At 42.5% G+C, this 21023-nt stretch overlaps 3 protein-coding genes across 7 annotated transcripts; all 3 read left to right on the forward strand.

Moving 5' to 3' along the window:
* Window positions 1–491: 491 nt before the first annotated feature.
* On the forward strand, window positions 492–12510 carry LOC135347441 (uncharacterized). Of its 4 annotated transcripts, none has more exons than XR_010398379.1 (16): window positions 492–601; window positions 745–1974; window positions 2033–2264; window positions 2435–2622; window positions 2678–2897; window positions 2955–3048; window positions 3252–3320; window positions 3377–3511; window positions 3566–3652; window positions 3705–3843; window positions 4030–4126; window positions 4370–4430; window positions 4486–4558; window positions 4728–4895; window positions 5016–5129; window positions 5290–5415. XR_010398379.1 is itself a non-coding variant. In XM_064545443.1 (16 exons), the coding sequence occupies exons 1-16, from the start codon at window positions 514–516 to the stop codon at window positions 5495–5497; spliced, it is 3195 nt and encodes a 1064-aa protein (XP_064401513.1). In that variant the 5' UTR covers window positions 492–513; the 3' UTR covers window positions 5498–5583. The 4 variants fall into 4 exon arrangements, 3 of the variants coding, with proteins under 3 accessions (XP_064401513.1, XP_064401514.1, XP_064401515.1); XM_064545443.1 differs by having other exon boundaries at window positions 4728–4887; window positions 5290–5583; XM_064545444.1 differs by lacking the exons at window positions 745–1974; window positions 2033–2264; window positions 2435–2622; ... (10 more) ...; window positions 5016–5129; window positions 5290–5415 and adding exons at window positions 7749–8987; window positions 9145–9376; window positions 9614–9813; ... (9 more) ...; window positions 11935–12048; window positions 12219–12510 and having other exon boundaries at window positions 497–601.
* LOC135347443 (cis-3-hydroxy-L-proline dehydratase-like) lies at window positions 5743–7014 on the forward strand. Its single transcript, XM_064545447.1, has one exon. It carries the CDS (start codon window positions 5790–5792, stop codon window positions 6909–6911), a length of 1122 nt encoding a protein of 373 aa, XP_064401517.1. The 5' UTR covers window positions 5743–5789; the 3' UTR covers window positions 6912–7014.
* Window positions 12511–12765: 255 nt separating the features above from the next.
* LOC135347445 (transcriptional repressor NF-X1-like) lies at window positions 12766–20774 on the forward strand. Of its 2 annotated transcripts, none has more exons than XM_064545451.1 (13): window positions 12766–13969; window positions 14173–14359; window positions 14806–14899; window positions 15004–15224; window positions 15488–15702; window positions 16034–16245; window positions 16476–16584; window positions 16917–17116; window positions 17545–17858; window positions 19460–19693; window positions 19833–19899; window positions 20115–20267; window positions 20495–20774. In XM_064545451.1, the coding sequence occupies exons 1-13, from the start codon at window positions 12898–12900 to the stop codon at window positions 20663–20665; spliced, it is 3249 nt and encodes a 1082-aa protein (XP_064401521.1). In that variant the 5' UTR covers window positions 12766–12897; the 3' UTR covers window positions 20666–20774. The 2 variants fall into 2 exon arrangements, with proteins under 2 accessions (XP_064401521.1, XP_064401520.1); XM_064545450.1 differs by having other exon boundaries at window positions 20115–20263.
* The last annotated feature ends 249 nt before the right edge of the window (window positions 20775–21023 follow it).

The following is a 21023-nucleotide window of genomic DNA, read 5'->3' on the forward strand; positions in this document are numbered from 1 at the left end:
AGTGCTATTGTTATGAGTGCTACTAGTCCCTTGTTGCACGAGTAACCATACTAATCTTTATGATGCAGTTCTCCGCAATTCTCTGCAGTTGTCTGCAGTTTTAAGCAGTTTAGGCAGTTTAAGCTGGGCCGTTAATCGAAAACAACCTCTGTTATGATGTAGCAAATTTGTTTGGTTCTGCAGACCTCAACATGCTCCAGATGATCTCAGTCTCCTTATGACAAGTTGTCACCAATGGGAGGTGGATAAGAGGCCGTCATTCAGCCATGCATGGGACTGTTTAATTAACGTGGTCAACAACAGACCATCCCTCCTAAATTCCACAACAGTGAGCATGCAAGAATCTGGCCAGACGAACAGTCTAGACCTAGTGAAAAAGAAATGTGAACATCCTTTATTGTAATTGTGTGTCTAGACTATGTTATATAAAACGATGAATTGCTGAACACATCATTTAGCTAATTATGTGTGGGTAGCTAAAATCTACCACAAACTGTTGCTGCTGCAAGCAAGATGTCCACAGCACTGAGAACATTGTCTCTGTTGCTCTCCGCATGTGTTCTTGTACTAAGTGCACTTCAGTGCCACGCTAGAAGAAGAAGTAAGTCTATAGCAGATCTAGTCTACTTATCAAAGCTAGATCTAGACCTAAATCTTTTCAAAACTGCTGCAACATTTTAACTATCAGGCCAGCACTTTGATTAATACTTGTACACATACCTTCCCTATCTCACCTTTACACAGATCTCACAGAGATTACCTATCGGTTTACCAACTGCGGATCATCAAACCATGATGGCCCCAGGGTAAACGCTGAGTGTGGTCGTTTCTACACACAGATATCCTCACCAATCGTAACCGATCAAACTTTGTTTGAAGTTGATAATATCAATGATGAGTACGGTGGAGGACAGGGATTTCGCTTACCAAAAAATGACCTCTACAACATCACTATTGCTGGAGCCAGAGGGGGTGAGGGTTTGTGCAATTTCGAGTATGGATTGGGTGGAGTGGTTCGTATGCAAGTTGAACTGACTACTGACTACGAGTACCTTATCTTGGTGGGACACAGAGGAACCAGTGTGTGTGATGTGCCCGATAATGCAGACAATCCGATATGCCGACAACCAAGACTAAGAAATGTTACAGAAGCGGAGGCTTGCAAAGTTGATTGGAATAATTGGATTAATAAAACACTTCCAGAAAGTAATAACTCAGCTCATTTCAATGGCGGTGGTGGTGGAGGTGGTGCTAGTATGATTTGGCCGAGGAGAAAAAATGATTTACGATTTATCAATTTGCCGATTGCAATAGCGCCAGGAGGGGGAGGGGCCTCGGCTCTTCTGGACTACAAATCATTAGAACTTACACTTTCAAGCTTGTCTTTTAATTATCCAATCAATGGAACCAAAGAAGAGATCTATAGGTTTCATGTGAATGCTCATTTTGATCAATATCTCTTAACCTGGCCAGAGGGTGATAGGGGTACTAGGCCAGCTGTAATTACATCCGGATCAGGGGGAGGCTGGAATTCGGTGGTGGGATTTCCTTTATTGGAAGTTGATGGAAAACTGTTAAGTCAACCAAATAACTTTGCACAAGGTGGCTTTGATTGTTCACCAAGTGCTCCAAATGGATCTCGTGTATTCACTGGGGTAAACGGTGGCTATGGTGGTGGTGGAGGTGGGTGTGACTCCGGGGGAGGGGGAGGAGGCTACACAGGAGGACACGTTGTTAGGAACTCAAATATAACACCAGGAGGTGGTGGCGATGTTGGGATATTCAATCAGACAGAGTTACCTCTGGTTGGAATGCTGGGAAGGAATCACAACGATGATGATGGATACGTTGAGATAGTGTCCTCCAACTGTGAGTGTGCTGGACAGTGTGTTGTGTACCCTGAGGAGAAGCAGTTTGAGTGCTTGTGTCCGAATGATACTCTCTTGGCTGAGGACAGAAGCAACTGTTACCAAGGTGAAGGATCAATAATTGATGTATTTCTCATTAATTTGCTTTTCCCATGCATTAACAGAAAAAGAGCTAGCAGTTCGCGAAGGAAAACTTATTTCCCTCCGAAACAGCCTCAATGCTCGAATGCTTCCCCTCAATCCAGCCGTAGGAATGCTCAGTCTAAGTGTGGGTGTGTCTGTTGAGCCGGTCAGAGTGACAAGACGTCAGGTTTTAGACAGACCACAGGGGGAGGATTGTCTGATTGTCCTGTTTGGAGATAGCTTAGAGCAAGTAATGGTGTCAGAAACCATCAGGTGAAATTCTACAAGTATAGTATTGTCTGTTCAATGTACTGATATGTACAACAATTGTCTGGTTGTTTGTACTGTATACAAAGAATTGCCTTTATTAGCTTCATACAGTGTATTTTGTGTGATAGCCAAACAATGTATTGACAACCTCACTCTACACACACAACTAACAGAGGGTCTGGTACAATCGACACCCTCTCTGTAATCTCATTGGACGCTACTGGCACCATTATACAGAGAACAGACCCTGTGAGGCTACTGCAGAGTCCTGTGACAGTCACCACCATGATATTAATGAGCTCTGCAGATTGTAGACTAGAAACCAACACAATACATGTTAACATCAGCATCTTGGCAAATGGTATGTACAGAGAGATATAATGTACAAAAAATGTACCACCTACAAACGCATTCAGCTGCAGGCACTCTTCAAACCGCCAATCTTCTTGGTAACTTGTTCAGCAGTGTTATTCAAGTTACTACACAAGAGCCTGATGGACCGCTCAACGATGGCTACCCTGGTCCCCTTATCGGTACTATCATCGGTTCAATAGCTGGTATTACCTGTATGATTAGCATAGTTGCAGCAGTTATTGGAGCTGTGTGCTACAATCGATCGCAAGTGAAAAAAACCAAGTATGTTCCAATCCTCATTAAGATAATTATACAAATTTTGTTGTCATAATAATATAGGTCATTACTTCACCAGCTGTCCCTAAAAAGACGACACCAAATCAACGAACCTGAGAGTGGAGCCTTAGACTTTAACTCTGCTTACCAGCCAGCTGTAAGCTATATGTATACTGTAATGTATACTAGATAGTAAGTATAGTTTTGATACCATTGCAAGCCATGTTATGCTTAATATCAAGATAGGCCTAGCGCTACGTAATCTGCCTGGAAACGAGGCTAAGTATAGATAGCCTTGAACTGTACGTATTATAAACGTATACTCGTTTTCACATTATGCAATGATCTTTATTTGATTAGCCATATCTTGGGACATCAGAAAGCAGTTTTCCCCACACGTATGAAAGCGTTGGGATTGCATATACACAGGTACAGGATTATTATAAAATAATTATCAGCTGCTGTATATTTTGCACTAAATTAAGGAAGCTGTGGTGGAGACCGTTTCAGGCCTGGGGTCACCTGGTTCCGAGGTCCAGTTCCAAACCATGCATGGAATCAGTATCCCTGAAGTGGACTTCTGTTCCTATAACAAGATGCGATCCATGACATCTATTCAGGTATGACTTATGAGGCACAGGATATCCATACAGCAATGAATAAAGCATTTACAGAAATGGAGCTACCCTCGCTCGAACTTAACTTATATGAGGGAATTAGGGGAAGGACAGTTTGGAAAAGTGCTACTGATGAAAGCGACAGTAAGTCAAGACTTTTTTTTATTGTGTATTACTGAACACTTCTTCCTCTTAGGACATAGCTGGCTACACTGGCAAGATTCCAGTGGCTGTGAAGACACTCACCAGTAGAGACCCTGAGGTGATACAGAAGTTCATGGAGGAAGCCGACCTCATGAAGAAGTTCTCTCACCCAAACATTATCAGCTTGCTCGGTAAAAGCTTACCCAATTATTATTCATACCGTGAAAAGAAGCTAATCTCTATATTATACAAAATTTCAGTAAGTAGGCATGCAGATATACTCACTCAGGCAATGGGAGTGAATAGTCTAATTGTAATCCTATAATCACAGCAATTAATGTACTTTGCCTCCCCCCTAAAATACGTATCCCCTACAGGTTTCATAGAGCAAGAGGAAGGTGAGGACAGTGCTCCTCTGATGATCCTGGAGTACATGCAGTATGGAGACCTCCATGGATTCCTAGTGGATAACAGGTTAGGTTAATTACACGTGCAATGCTCCCTAGCATCCATAACAAAATTGAGGTAGCTATAATTGTATAGACTGCATGAGGTGAGGTACATGTATAGGTACAATAAAGGTCAGCAAATCACATGCATGCTTCATTAATGTTAATTTTCCACACAATAAGAATGAATGCACTGTATATATAGATAGATCTATACATTAATGTGTTTATACGTGCATGGTCTTTATCTCATGAGTATGTACTGCAGACCAGGACCTGGCAAGCCATCATCTATAAAGAAGTTACACTTCTATACATTCGCTTATGATGTAAATTAAAACAAGTTCTTTCATTTGAACCAAGTGAAACTCTTTTTGTTCACAGATTGGTACAGGACTGGAGTTTCTATCCAGTCAACAGTATGTGCATCGAGACATAGCAGCGAGAAACTGCCTTGGTAAGAATCTTGTATTTTTAACTAAACATTTCGCAGATTTTATTTTTGAGGATAGAGGTTCAAATGACCACACACTCCTACATTAGAGAGGTTTTGCACTAGGTTCAAGGTCAATCCTCTTGAACATTTAGTGCCTTGAAATCTATATCAACGTCCTTTTTTTAAATAGTTGGCCCTGGGCTCCAAATCAAGATAGCTGACTTTGGTCTGGCAAGAGCAGTGAACAACAAGGACTACTACAGGGTAGCTGGCAATGCTGTGTTACCTGTGAGGTGGATGGCTCCAGAGAGTCTGCTCCTTGGAAAGTTCTCTTCAGCCTCTGACGTCTGGTGCGTGTGTAAGCTATGAAGTTATAATTAGTGTCCCATTGAAAGAACAACTCGAATGAGTTGGAGAGCTCACAGCATCATGTGATGCGATGATTGTCTTATGCCAGTCCGTCTTTTTTTTTTCATAGGGCGTATGGAGTAGTGATATGGGAGATCCTTATGTTTGGACAGCTGCCCCTGCCCAACAGGGACACTCAAGATATCATCAAAGCTGCACAAAACAAGAGGCTTGAACACTCGAGGTAAATAAGTATTCAACAAACACTTATCACAATGATTCAGATTAAGTATTCTGCATGGAAGGGATTGTTAAGTTTGCATTCAATGTATCATTCTACATCTGTCATATTCAATTACTTCACTCCATGTTTGTGGTGTGTATAATTATAATTGGTTCTGCAGACCTCAACATGCTCCAGATGATCTCAGTCTCCTTATGACAAATTGTCACCAATGGGAGGTGGATAAGAGGCCGTCATTTACCAAGATTGTTGCCATGGAACTGTTCAACATAGTCAACAAGAGACCATCCCTCCTGAATTCTACAACAATGAGCACACAAAAATCTGAGGCAGGCGAACAGTCTAAATATAATGAAACAGAAATGTGATCATTTATATTTTTTGGTATGAGTGTGTGTCTATGAATATGAATAATTATGAATTGCTGTGAAAATAAATGTTACAAGCTGTGCTGTTGCTAATGCCCTTTGTATAATGTTATATTACAAAACAAATGTTTTTGCATGCATAGCTACATATATATGTGACAATGAACGAATTAAATTCTTCCTAGAAGAGAAGTCTATATCTGAGAAGGCTACAATGTATAGTTCATTTCCTGTCAATGAATAATTAAAAAAGGGGTGGATCTGCAAAGAACTCTTGACCTAAATTAAAAAAATGTCCTCTCCAGCTCCCAAGATAACTAAAATAGCAGTCTATCAAGTAGACCTCCCTCTGAAGGAAGGCAGCTACAAGTGGTCTGAGGGAAAGTCTGTCCAGACATTCGATGCAACCATTGTTCAGGTGTCAACAGATATTGGAGTGACTGGCTATGGAGAGTGCTGTCCACTGGGCCCAACCTACTTGCCATCGTATGCTGAAGGTTGCAGGGTAGGGATAAAGACTCTTGCCCCTTCCCTGATTGGAAAGAATCCCCTTGAGCTCCTAAAACTGAACGAATACATGGATAAGTGTCTCAAGGGTCACCCGTATGTCAAGTCACCTATTGATGTGGCTTGTTGGGATATCTTGGGCAAAGTTACCAAACAACCCATAGTCACTCTGCTTGGAGGCCGCTTCGGTGAGGAGTATAACCTTTACAGAGCCATTTCTCAAGGCACTGCTGAAGAAATGAGACGATCTGTGGAGAAGTATCAGAGCGAGGGATACAAAATATTCCAGCTCAAGGTCGGAGGTAAAATAGACGAAGACATTTCTCGAATCAAGGCCTGTTCAGACATCCTTGCACCAGAGGAGCTGTTGATAGCAGATGCCAACACTGGTTGGCTGATGCACGAGGCTGTACGAGTGTGCAACGCTGTGAGAGACTACAGCAACGTCTACATCGAACAGCCGTGTGCCACATACGAGGAAAACGCTAGTGTTCGAAAGCAGTGTCAGCTACCGATGCTAATGGATGAGAGCATGGATGATGTTCATGTCCTGAACAGGATCATTACAGACAAATCAGCCGATGGTATCAATCTCAAAATTTCCAAAGTTGGTGGGCTGACGAAAGCAAGAATGATCCGAGATCTCTGTGTCTCCGTAGGACTGGCCATGAACGTGGAGGACACATGGGGTTCCGACATTGCCACGGCAGCCATCTCACACTTGGCTCACTCCACACCTCCTCGTTACCTTCTCATGAGCACAGACTTCAACAGCTACGTCTCCAAGGATACGGCTGACGGGGCACCCAAGAGGGAGCATGGTTGCATGAGAGCCCCTGAAGGTCCTGGGCTGGGGATAGAGCCAAAGATGGCTGTCTTAGGAAAACCCCTCTTTGAGATTTGTTAACATTTCTAATACCAACAATTTCTAATACCAAGGATTTGTTTTGTACAAATTCACATTGTTGAAAGTGATGTTTCAGTGTTCTGCTATCACTATAATTCCTGTCTCTGAGAAAATGTTATTATAAGGCATCCTGGGACAACAGCTAGATCTATAGAAGTTTCAGTAATCGATACTGCATGGCACTGATATTGAATTGACAGTGTATTGCAGGCCTTTAATTATTATTGTAAAAAAAGTGTGCTGAGCAGTAAATGATGCTATTATCAGGAGTTCATTTGAAATCTGGGCGGCTATATAATTATAGATCCAGAGCAACAACATGCCCCACCCCCCACCCTACAGAACTCTTGCTGCAAGCAAGCAAGAATGACGAGGACATTGTCTCTGGACTAGCTATTTGTGTGTGTCCTTGCACTTCCTATATCTATAATATCTACAATATATAATTATACCATAGATACTCTATGCAATATAAACATGACTGTGTTGTAACTGCGTGGGCGTTAACCTGACCTCAGCTCTACTAAACAACGTGCCCCACCCCTATTTTGCAATTGCTGCAAGCAAGAAAGATGAGGACATTGTCTCTGTTGCTCTTTGTGTGTGTGGTCCTTGCACTAAACACGCTTCAGTGTCACGCTAGAAGAAGAAGTAAGTATAGACTGTATAGACTACAATAATAATTATTATCTAGCTATAGATTCTAGATCTCTAGTCTCTAGCTACAGCCTGGATTAGATCTAGTTTGGTGAATCACGGTGTCAGCTGCAGCTCTAGCAGGCCAGCACTTTGACTAATGCTTGTAACATGTACCTTCCCTCTCTCACCTTCACACAGATCTCACAGAGATTACCTATCGGTTTACCAACTGCGGATCATCAAACCACGATGGCCCCAGGGTAAACGCTGAGTGTGGTCGTTTGTATGAACAGATAAACTCGCCAATCATAACTAATCAAAGATTGTTTCAATTTGAGCGGCAGGATGGTCAGTACGATGGAGGACAGGGATTTCGCTTACCAAGAAATGACCTCTACAACATCACCATTGCTGGAGCCAGAGGGGGTGAGGGTTTGTGCAATTTCGAGTATGGATTGGGTGGAGTGGTTCGTATGCAAGTTGAACTGACTACTGACTACGAGTACCTTATCTTGGTGGGACACAGAGGAACCAGTGTGTGTGATGTACCCGATAATACAGACAATCCAATATGCCAACAACCAAGACCAAGAAATGTCACAGAAGCGGAGGCTTGTGAAGTTGATTGGAAAAATTTCGTCAATGAAACGCTTAACGTAGAACATTTCAATGGTGGTGGTGGTGGAGGTGGTGCTAGTATGATTTGGCCGAGGAGAAAAAACGATTCAGAATTCACTAATTTTCCGATTGCAATAGCGCCAGGTGGTGGAGGGGCCTCAACTGTTCTGGACTATGAAGCACTACAACTTATACTTTCAAGTATCTCTTTAAATTATCCTAGCAGTGGTACCAAGGAGGAGATCTATAGGTTTCATGTGAATACGCACTTCATTCAGTACGGCTTAGACTGGGCAGAAGGAGGCCGAGGCTATAAGCCTAGACCACCTAATGAATTCGTAGTACTTATTATATCTGGATCAGGTGGAGGCTGGAATCCAGTGGTCGGATTTCCTTTGTTAGAAGTTGATGGAAAACTGTTGAGCCAACCAAACAACTTCGCACAAGGTGGCTTTGATTGTTCATCAGGTGTTCCAAGTGAATCTCGTGTGTTTACTGGTGTATACGGTGGCTATGGTGGTGGCGGAGGTGGGTGTGGCTCCGGGGGAGCGGGAGGAGGCTACACAGGAGGACACATTTTTGGGAATACAAATACCATACCAGGAGGCGGTGGCGATGTTGGTGTATTCAATCTCACCGAGTTACCTCTTGTAAGAATGCTGGGAAGGAATAACAATGATGGTGATGGATACGTTGAGATAGTGTCCTCCAACTGTGAGTGTGCTGGACAGTGTGTGGTGTACCCTGAGGAGAAGCAGTTTGAGTGCTGGTGTCCGAATGATGCTCTCCTCGCTGGGGACGGAAGCAATTGTTACAAAGGTAAGCTGGGATTTTTTTATTACAAAAAGTATATAAACTATGTTATACAATTTTACAGTGTACCTACACTTAGCTGTTACACATTTGTGCGATCAGTTGGTGATTGGTGACAACTTCCCAGTGTTTAATTTTGTTGCGTTTCATTTTCCTCCTCCAGAGAGAAGTGTTTTTGTCAACGAACAAGAACCTATCACAGTCACCAGCAATGGGGAAACAGTATTTCTCACTGGCCTACAATTCAATGGCTCTCTCAATATCTTTGGTCTAGACGTGACCCTAACGGTGAACCCCATATCAGATGGTAACAGTGTTGCTATGGAGGACGTTGCTTGCGCTGTGGTGTTTGTGGGTAGAAACTCTCAAAGTGTTGTAGCGTCTAATCCAGTCAGGTGGGACTTTTGTGGAATAGTGTAAAGTGCCAAAACAATATTCATTGCCGAGTGTATGAGACATGCAATGCAGATAGTATTCTCTTGTGTATTGGTAGCAATCTTTTCTGGTATTCATTAGTGCAGGACAACTGTCAGCACATTAATTTCTGCTGCAGATTCTATAATTCCATGTTGTGTGTTACTGTGTGTGTGTGGGAACATCATGATTGTATGTACATTTTTATTTATTTATAGAGTTGATGGTTCTGGGCGATCATACAAAATATCAATACTAGAAGAAATCGACAATGGAACGAATGGAGTGAAGCCTAGCCCAGACTATGTCACTTTCCTTCCAGACCCGATTCTGGTACGCGGTGCTGTACTGGTCTCTAATGGGCAATGCTCACTGTCAAGTCCTCTACAAGTCAACATCAGCTCTGAGAGTGGCATACGTAAGCTGAAACTAACGTAATTATGTTGGATGAATGTTGTGTTATGTTGTGTTATGTTCAATTTAGTTGCACTGAAGTCTATAATTATTGTTTTGTCACCATTTGTGGGATTTGCTTGACCATTATTTTAATGCAAAGCTAACTGTTGCCAAGTCATTCAAAAAGCTTTTTTTTCTACAGCTCCAATCAATGACTTCGGAAACTTTGAAAATGATTTTGTCATTAACTCGGCAAGGTTTATTCTTGCTGCTGAGGAAGCGCCCACTACGACCAGTACACCTCCCGAGCCTGCTCAGGGTGCTGTTAACATTGGACTGGTATTAGGGCTTGTGATTGCTGGTATGTTGCTAACTGCACTGGTCGGCATTGTCATTGTCGTGGTCTACATTAGATACTCTCCAACGAAACGAAGGTACGGTGTTAGAAACAGTCAGAACCTTGCAGTGTATGAAGCACATTGATAATTATAATTGTTATTTCTAAAACGGAAGCAGAACTGTGGTGAAACGTTGAATGTACATATACTTCTCTCTTGTTTGATTGTAGGACTGTGATAATTTCTTCAACGAGGGAGTCCGGTTCAAATCTCATCGATCCAACTACTGCTACAGAGACTACTTTCAGTGCTGGCTACGAAAAAGTCAAGGTTGGTGATTGCATATTCATGTTACTTATGGTTTATAATTTTATTGCTTTGGCAACAGGACGGTGAAGTTGAAGCCAAAATAGACAAGGACACTGGAAATGAGTACAGTTACGTCACGGTGAAAGGAGGTGGAGCTTCTATTAACCCTTATGCCACCCTTACATCAGACGGCATGGTCAGAAAATTTTGAAATTTGAAATTTGCTTTGAATTGCAAACTCTATACTTACAGGCGTACGAGACTCCTGTGAGTCTCACAGGTGACGGTTTCAAGCCTAGATACGGCATCATTGCTCCTGCCATCGACTTCACCATGTACAACAAGGAGAGATCTAGCTCTACTATCAATGTGAGTCCCGAAAACTGTCGCAATTAAATTGAGATTGTATCACAGAATTGGGACTATCCTCGCAATAACCTCGTGTATTTGAGAGAACTTGGAGAGGGACAGTTTGGAAAAGTTCTACTAATGAAAGCAACGGTTCGTTGCAACTAGTACACCTTATATAGCTTCTACTTTGCGACCCTTGCATCAAATACCTCCCCTATTGGCTACGTTCGTTTTAGTCTTTGCTTACATATAGGACATAGCTGGCTACACTGGTAAGATTCCAGTGGCTGTGAAGACACTCACCAGTAGAGACCCGGAGGTGATAAAGAAGTTCATGGAGGAAGCCGACCTCATGAAGAAGTTCTCTCACCCAAATATTGTCAGCTTGCTCGGTATCAGTATTGCTGAATCAGATGGTGAGATTGACGAGGACAGTGCTCCCTTAATGATCCTAGAGTACATGCCGTACGGTGATCTACAATCGTTCCTCACAACTCACAAGTAAGTTTTCCATATTGAAGCCTATTTCTAACACTTACACAGACCTGACGATGAAACACAACAAACATCAATCAGTCAGCAACACTTTTTGAATTTCTCAATTGATGTAAGTATCGGAAAACTAGCTATTTAAACTGATGTAATGATTGTAACACATGCATAGATGGCGAGAGCTTTGGATTTCTTAGCGATTAACAAATACGTCCACAGAGATGTAGCTGCAAGGAATTGTCTAGGTATGTCCCATCACTATGCATGCACACTCCTGTCATGCATGGTAACACATTATGTCCATGCATGCATGCAGTTAGTCCCGACCTCCACATCAAGATAGCCGACTTTGGTCTCTCCAGGGGTGTATATGACAAGGACTACTACAAGATAGCTGGCAAGGCAGTGTTGCCTGTGAGGTGGATGGCTCCCGAATCCCTCCTGTTTGGAATCTTCTCAACAGCATCCGATGTATGGTGAGTCGGAAGCAATTTACAATGTCCCTTCAATTGTGTATTATATAACTGTAGTCAAATTAAGCAGGCTCCACTCGTGGTGTCGGTGCCTTTCCGTCAATTCTTTTAAGTTTCAGCCTTGCGACCATACTCTCATTATATTCACGAATATAGTATAATGATTTAACTATAATGTAGGTCTTATGGTGTCACCATCTGGGAGATCACTAGCTATGGAGAGACACCTCTGGAGGAGATGGAAGTTCAAGAAATTGTAACGGCTGCTCAAAATATATCTCTGGAGCATTCGAGGTAAACTATATTGCTGCATGTGTACTAATCTACTCCCGCAAAAAATGTCTCTTCATCACTGTACTTTTACTATAATGCATGATATATAATTATAGCTAGACTTTAACTTTGTTGCATGCGCAGCGCAGTTGGATTTTAATGTTTTAATTAACTTAATGTATTTGTTTCAGGCCACAATATTGCAGTGATGAGCTGTATGAGCTGATGTGTAATTGTCATCGACATGATGCTAAGGACAGGCCATCTTTTGAAGACATTCTCACACTGCTGGTGAAGAAAGACTGACCTCTTCTTACATGTACTTTTCAAGGAACACTAAAATTGACTACATTTTTTTCACAATTATTATTAGTATTTTTATTCAGCACTTTATAATTTAGTAACGTAAGCTTATAGCGGGTAATTTTCGTTGGTGCAAATTTTGTATAAACTGCCCATTCAAATAATTATTTCGTATTCGTACAGCTCAGGAGAGTGACGTTGAACCTATTGCGGTAGAATAATATCATAGTATTTATTTTCGTATGATGCTCAAAATGTCCATACAAAAATAATCCGCTATTAGAAATAAAGTAAACTAATTAAATCAGTGGCTGTCCCAGTGCACCGCCAGCACAGGGAGTGTCATTTTCTCCTTTCAAGATCATGATTACAGAGGAAGTGGGAGGGGCGGTTGTACGGTTGCAATCAAACCAGCCCTTCCCACTTCCTATACACAATCAGCACGGAAAATGGTGCAATACACAAGCACGCCAAACAAGCTATAAAACAGACTAGATCTACACAGTGTACCGAGTCATCAAGCGAGCCTGACCAACTCGAATAGCTAACAACTGAGGTGGATCTAAGATGTCTGATCAAGCAGCAAGCACTGTGGCAGGGGCCACAGTAGGTGCAGTCACATCGTCTCATAGACCTGACGAAAAAGCTTCTGTTTCTCGACCGTCAGACAGAGAAATGTCTAAAACCAGATCGACAAAGGATGAAAAGAAAACTAACGAATCAAAAAGCAATGAAGAAAAGAAAGTTGACAGACAAAAAGGCGGGACTAAAAAAACTGATACTGGGCAAGGTATTTCACAAGGTGGTGGTCAGAATCGAAGGAACCGTTACTACAATGATCGTCCTAGATACCAAAGAGGAACTCGTGCCGATGTTAGGACTGATAGTCGCCGTGGCGATCAGGAACGGCAATATCGGAATCCAGGACACAGACCAGATCTGAAAAGCGATAATCCACCACTGAGTTCCCAATCTTACAACAAAGATGATGACAAGAAATCAGTTCATCCTCAAGACCAACCCAAGGCAGCTGGTCAAAGTAGGAGCAAAGCAAGTATCAGTAAAACTGAACGACCACAATCTGGAGAGACTCAAAAGAATGCTGGGCCACCACCAAGACACAAACAAGATGGAGGGCAATACAGAAACCCTCGGCAACATGGCAGACAAGGAGGGAGAGCAAAGTCACCAATCAGGGCAGAGAAAAAAACAGTTTTAACTAAAGACAACACTTCTGATAAGATAGAAATCGACGACAGCAAAACGTTGAAATCTACTACTGCAGTGAAGGAAACATTGAATGTTGAAGCAAGCTCTGCGACCTCAAAGCCTCCTGAAAAACCACCCCCTCAATCGAAAAGCACTGCTAAGAACTCTGACAGATATAACTACACGAAATCAAAGCCTGAAAAGCAGCAGACTAGAGAAAAAGGTCGCCATAGAGGTCAGAGGTCAATCCCAACTGTACAGAGTGACCAGCTGGCACAAGAACTGACGGCAGGAACGTACGAGTGTATGGTGTGCTGTGAGTGTGTGCGTGGGAAACACCAGGTGTGGAGCTGTGAGGGCTGTTATCACGTCTTCCATCTCAAATGTATCAAGAAGTGGGCGTCAGCTCCTGTCCTTGGCATTGATGAAGGTGTGTGTTTGTCTATTCTCCTATTATTTTGCTTTTATTTATTGAAGTGTCCTGATGTTAGGTCAATGTATCTCAATAGAGTTGTGACTTGTTGAATATCCTGACTATAAGAGGTGTCCATAGAACGCTTGACCCAATAAATACTTGTGAACAGATTGAGGCCAGATATATAATTATGCTGACAATGTTTCTCCTCCCTCCAGGTACCCCTGAGGGCTGGCAGTGCCCCAGTTGCCGGAGGTGCTCCACTATTGTACCCACTGTCTATCGTTGCTTTTGTGGGCGTGTCACAAACCCTTGGCAGAGGAACAGAGGGGAACTGAGCGTACCCCACTCTTGTGGGGACACTTGTCTCAAGAGTCTTGCCGTGGGATCACACTCTAGCTGCAGGTATGCAATGGTGTAGATACAGTCATGTGTTGTGTTTCTGAGAGTTATTTAATTTGAAATACATGCAGGGTGTCATACAGGGGGGGGGAGAGAGGGGGGGATATTTTTTAGCAACATTTTCTGGTTTCTTTTCTCATTTCCCCCCCTCTACTTCAAAATCCTGTATGACACCCTGAGTCATGTATTATAATTATAGAGCATCTTTGTAAACATGATGTATGCTTTCATTGAAATAGAATGCTCCTCACTACTTTGATGGCCCCTCTAAGTTATAGCTAGTGATACATGTATAGAGCATCTTTGTAAACGTACGTGTGTATGCTTTCTCGCTGAAGTAATGGCCCCTCAAAGTTAGTTAGTGGTACTTTTCAGAAAGAGCGTAACTTACAGCTTTAACCGGTAACCTTGGATTGTGTTTGTAACACTCAATAATTATACTTCCCTAGACACAAGTGCCGCCTTCCCTGTCACCCTGGACCATGCCCCTCTTGTCCCGTCATGGTAACACGCACCTGCCCCTGTGGGAAAATCTCTCATCAGGTAACCACCAGTCCATAATATTGATGCTTCACTTATTGATGGTCCTAGTTTAGAACTTAACTGGATAACCATAATTAATTTTGCCTGTATGCTTATACATATAGGTTCGTTGCAGTCGCACTGGTGACCTCCCATTGTGTGGTAGTGTGTGTGGGCGTGGCCTAGCGTGTGGGCGGCATAGCTGTGAGGACAACTGTCACTCTGGGCCGTGCCGAGGCTGTGAGGAAGTGCTGACTCAGCAGTGCCACTGTGGACGTCAGACGAGACAGTCTTGTTGCGGGGAAGAAAAGAGTCAAATGTTCTCGTGTGGGCAGGTCTGCAACAAGTGAGCAACATGCAGTGTGGAATAATCAGCTGTCATTTTTATAGCCACCTAGGCCAACAAGTCTTTAGAGGTCCAGGCCAGTTTTCAGAGCAAATTTGATTATCCATAGCTTGTGTTAGGAACGTCCAATTTCAAAGCTAAAATATTAGTAGCCGTTGGTGGTGGTGCTACATTATGGTGTACATGCTTTTTGGCAATCCCAAATCTGAACTGATTTTTGCACTGTTTTACATAATTATGTAACTGTACTTCCCTCGCTACAGAGAGCTGGACTGTGGGAACCACTTGTGTGAGCTCTTATGTCATGAGGGGGCGTGTCCATCGTGTCCCCTCCTCCCCTCAGCAATCACCACCTGTCCCTGTGGAGCCACACCCATTTCCCAGCTGCTGTCCGAGGGTAGAGGGAGGGTCTCCTGTTTCGACCCCGTGCCCACGTGTGACAGTGTGTGTGGGAAGATATTGCCTTGCTCAATAGCTGGTGAGAATAAAGTTGTTATAACGTACTTTAAAATACTGGGATCCAGCGTTAAATAAAGCATCTTTGAGCGACCGTAATTATTGTTAGTCCTGTTTGTCCTAATTTATGATACATACGTGTATGTATAGGCCTTTCAGATTATGTGTTAAAATCCCAAAGTATAATTTAAGCCTGTTTTTGAAAAAATAATTAATCCATATTTTCTGAAAATATGGCCCGTTCCAAATTTGAGCATGCCATGTAAACTGGCTCTATCTAAAATCCTTTAAATTAACTTACAGGGTCGACCTAGTATATGTATGTATAGTTATCATAATTATTTTGACCTCAGATGACCCCCACCTCTGCCCCGCCCCCTGCCACTCGGGTGTGTGTGCGTCGTGTGACAAAACGTCTGTGGTGACGTGCTTGTGTGGAGCCTCATCGAGCAGTGTGCCCTGTGTGGAGGTGGTGGACGGGAAGTGGGTGGAGTTTCGATGTGAACGTGTCTGTAACAAGAAGAAGAGCTGCGGACGTCACAGGTGTAACACAAGATGCTGCGTGGTGAGTGAGCATCTGATTACGCTTATTTTAGTTCTCCATTCAATCATTCAAAATCAGAGTGTATTTTTGTTTGAGTAAGTACAGTGATGATGCTTTCACAGCGCAGATCAGCTATGGTTTTGACACCTAGCTAGTCCTTAATCTTACTATAGAAACCAGTATACTGTTAAGAACAGTTAAGACAAAACTTCCCCAAGAATATACTTGACAAACATACTTCCCCCCTCCAGGATACAGAGCACAAGTGTGAGTTGCTGTGCAGTAAGAAGCTTCAGTGTGGACTCCATCATTGCCAGGAGACCTGTCACCGTGGACACTGTCAGCAGTGCTGGGAATACAGTGAGTCTCTTTTACATATTTTGATTGCCAACCTGCTGTTGAAATGCATCTACTCTCATATGTATGCAAAGCCTCTGAAAATAGGAAATTATGGCCCGTTTCAAATTGATTTAAACACACCATCGCTCCTTTTAAGCTATCAAAAAATTTGAAAATATTTGAATTTGTTTCACCAAAACCCTTGATACAGAGTCGACTAATACATGTACTATAGTACTCTCATAATACGACATGCACATGCACTTTTAATTACCATTTGAATAGGAAAAGAAACATTCATAATACTAGTGTTATTACCGTTCTTTGAATGAGTCCTCTGTTTCTCCACTCAGGTTACACTGAGCTCACCTGTCACTGCGGAGGTGAGGTGCTCCACCCACCCATACCTTGTGGGACACTCCCCCCTCCCTGTACCCGACTCTGTGCTCGCATGCACTCCTGTGGACATCCCGTCCGACATGGTTGCCATTACGACGAGTTCTGTCCACCGTGTACTTCCCTCGTAGAGAAGATGTGCATGGGAGGACACGAGGTGAGGTCATCAGGAGCACACTACCACTCTTGGGCACAGTCCCAGAAGCTTACAATATGAACACAACAGTCTCATGCAGAAGTTCTGTATGTAACTGTTTGTAGGGCTTCTACAATAACGTACGTGTACCTTCAATAAACAGCATTTGCGCCTCGCAGAAAATTAATTGTGTCTGCAAATTTCCCGGAAAATACTAAGTTTTCTCTAGCTTCAGCAAATGACCCTCCTCCATTACAGAATGTGTATATGTGCTGCATGTGTCACTGACCACTAATCCACTCTCTACTTTATACATGTAACACCACTCTTGCACAGTCTCAGAACTTACAATGTGCATGTAAAAGTATTTTCTTTGGCTGTGCTTCACGATCTACCTCTTATTGTGTTTCACTGACCACTATAGTACGTCCACCTTTTACTGTATATAGCTTCGACGCAACCTCCCCTGTCACCTGACTGACGTCTCCTGTGGAGCTGCCTGTGGTTGCCCCCTGCAGTGTGGCCGCCACAAGTGTCAACGTACCTGTCACCGTGGAAACTGTGACGAGTTTCCATGCCAACAGCCGTGTACTACCAAGCGGAGGTTATGTGATCACGAGTGTGGGGAGCTGTGTCATGTTGGGCGAGAGTGTCCAGACACACCTTGTCGGACTTTCGTTGACATACAATGTGGGTGTGGTAGAAAAAAGGAGAGATCTGTTTGTATGGCTTCTGAGTCTGGAGCAATGCGGCAGGCTTTTCAGTGAGTGCATTGTATATTATACAGTGACTGTCACAATGGCTGCCGCCTTTTGCATGGGCAGACCAACAGTAGCTGCATGTATTAATTAGATGGCCTGCTATCACAGGTCCAATCATATGGGGTGCCGTTTGTGTCAAAATGCTAATTTTATCCACTTATGCAGAAGTACACTGACTTATACACAAGTGCACCGACTTATACCACAAGTACACCGACTTATACGCAAGTGCACCGACTTATACGCAAGTGCACAGACTTATACGCAAGTGCACAGACTTATACGCAAGTGCACAGACTTATACACAAGTGCACCGACTTATACACAGGTGCACTGACTTATACATATAACCTGACTTGTACAAGTACTTTGACTTATGCACAAGTATGCTGACTTATGCACAAGTGCACTGACTTATGCACAAGTATGCTGACTTATGCACAAGTGCACTGACTTATGCACAAGTGCACCGACTTATGCACAAGTACACTGACTTATACACAAGTGCACGTGCTGAATTAATTTAACCTTTAACCTTTAACCCTTTGCACATGGTTGTTCTATATAGACTAGAGACATGGCAGAATCTTCAGTTAATGTGCAAGTATTGTCAAACGCTTTAAACCTGTTTACTCAAGCTGCTACAACTCTTAACAGAATCTCTGTAAACATTACTATTGTCTGCCTTGACTCTGCCTGTACATGCACGTGCCTGTTCTTAGTAATGTTTACAGAGCTTCTGTAAGTGCAAAGGGTTAAAGGTTAAAGGTTAAATTAATTCAGCATACTTGTGCATAAGTCAGCATACTTACGTATAAGTCAGTGCACTTGTGCATGTATAAGTCAGCATACTTGTGCATAAGTCAGCATACTTGTGTATAAGTCAGTGCACTTGTGTATAAGTCAGTGCACTTGTGCATAAGTCAGTGTACTTGTATATAAGTCAGCATACTTGTGCATAAGTGAAAGTACTTGTATACAAGTCAGGTTATATGTATAAGTCAGTGCACTTGTGTAGAAGTCAGCATACTTGTGTATAAGTCAGCATACTTGTGTATAAGTCAGTGCACTTGTGTATAAGTCAGTGTACTTCTGCATAAGTCAGTGTACTTGTGTATAAGTCAGTGCACTTGTGTATAAGTCAGCATACTTGTGTATAAGTCAGTGCACTTGTGTATAAGTCAGTGCACTTGTGTATAAGTCAGTGCACTTGTGTATAAGTCGGTGCACTTGTGTATAAGTCAGTGCACTTGTGTATAAGTCAGCATACTTGTGTATAAGTCAGTGCACTTGTGTATAAGTCGGTGTACTTGTGTATAAGTCAGTGTACTTCCGCATAAGTGGATAAAATTAGCATTTTGACACAAACGGCACCCCATACAATCACATGCTATGGAGAGACTTTAATGCCAATTAACCTGGCTGTAGTGTAACCAACGATTGATGGTATATTATTATAAACTGACATAGGAGGATAGTCGATCTCTATAATTCTATCTATAGCTGTTCTATATGGCTCGATCATAGAGTGATCTGTTTTACTGTACCGCTGTATCATACTGTGCTTGCCAATGTTACATGTACGTGTTCAATGTCAATACAGAATGTTCAGCAAAGACTTGGCGTCGTCCGGGGAGACTATCAGCATCAGTGCCATTACAGGGACCAATCAGAAGAGGAGTAAGTCACTCGAGTGTGATGAGGTTTGTCGACAGGTGCAGCGTAACAAGGAGCTAGCGATGGCTCTGGATATCGAACGGCCAATTGTAGACCCCCTGGAGAGTGGGAACTCGGGGGAGGGGCTTCAGTACTCGCCCTACCTATTGGAGGAGGCTAGGTGTGTGCATGTGAGGGGAGGATAGTGTAGGATAAGGGGTGGACACTGTATATGTAAAGAATTGTATTTTACTGGGAGCAAGTATGGAGATTTTTTGTTGAGCGTGTAATTTCAATGGGTGGATGTTTCGTCCATGCAGGAATAACTTGGAGTTTGTGACTGAGGTTGAGGAAGCATTGAGGCAACTGGTAGAGTCTGCCTTTAAGGTAAGCCATGCACCCTTACCCCCCCCCCCACACACAACACACACACACACACACACACACATACACACACACACACACACACTTATGCACTATAATTCAAGTATTCGCAGCTATATAATTATAGCACTGTAGACATACAAGCATTAGTAAAGCTCGGTATAATTATACTGCTCACAATAATATTATAGCTGTACATTAAATATGATTACATGCAGGGTCCACCCTCCAAGATCCACAAGCACTTGTTCCGACCAATGAAAAGTAACCATCGTAAGATCATCCACGAGCTCTCAGTGCACTATGGCTGTGAAACCACCAGCTATGACTCAGAGCCAATCAGGAACGTCACTGCTTCTGCTACTAAGTGGGTATATACAACTATTGTGCGTAGTATAGAATTATGTACATTGTATGTTGCAATATTGCTTTTTTCGCGGACAACTGACCTAAACTTTGCCTGTTTATTTGTTTAGCGGTATAAACACTTTTGTACTAAACTTAGGGTATTAAGTATGGCCCATTTCTGCTCATAGTAGATTTACTGCCCTACTATTGTAGAATTAAAAGGATTTCAATCCACTTGATCATTCTGCAGGTCAGCAGTGAAGCTCCCTTCCTTATCGCTCACAAAGCTAATCGAGAGGGAGCGCTTCAAACCACCACCTGCACCACTCCATGTGATGACCGTGGCGGGGAAGGCGGACACCACTCAACTGGCCAACTTAGGAAATCAGTCAACCACAGAGATTACAGACTATTTTGCTGACGATTTGAAGTTGTAACTTTGTTAGAGCTTATTTATTATTTACCGTGCGAAGTGACCCTTATCTTAGTTTTTTTTCGCTGTAATTGTGTTTGATTATGTATTAATTTTATGTACAAAAGCAATGACATTATTGAAGTAATAAAGCAAAGTCATGATTTATAATATTGCATACACAATGTCTGTAAGTTGTTTCTCTAGTTTCTAATCCTTTTTTTTTTTTTTTTTTTTTATTTTTTATTAAACAAATTTATGCATACAGCAAAGGTAAAAGAAAATAGCAAAATAGTAGCTAATTCAAATCAGTTACCTACACAGAAAACAATACACACAATAACCTACAACAGAACATGTAAATTAC

This window comes from Halichondria panicea, chromosome 14, assembly GCF_963675165.1.
Source record: "Halichondria panicea chromosome 14, odHalPani1.1, whole genome shotgun sequence".
NCBI classification, from domain to species: Eukaryota; Metazoa; Porifera; class Demospongiae; order Suberitida; family Halichondriidae; genus Halichondria; species Halichondria panicea.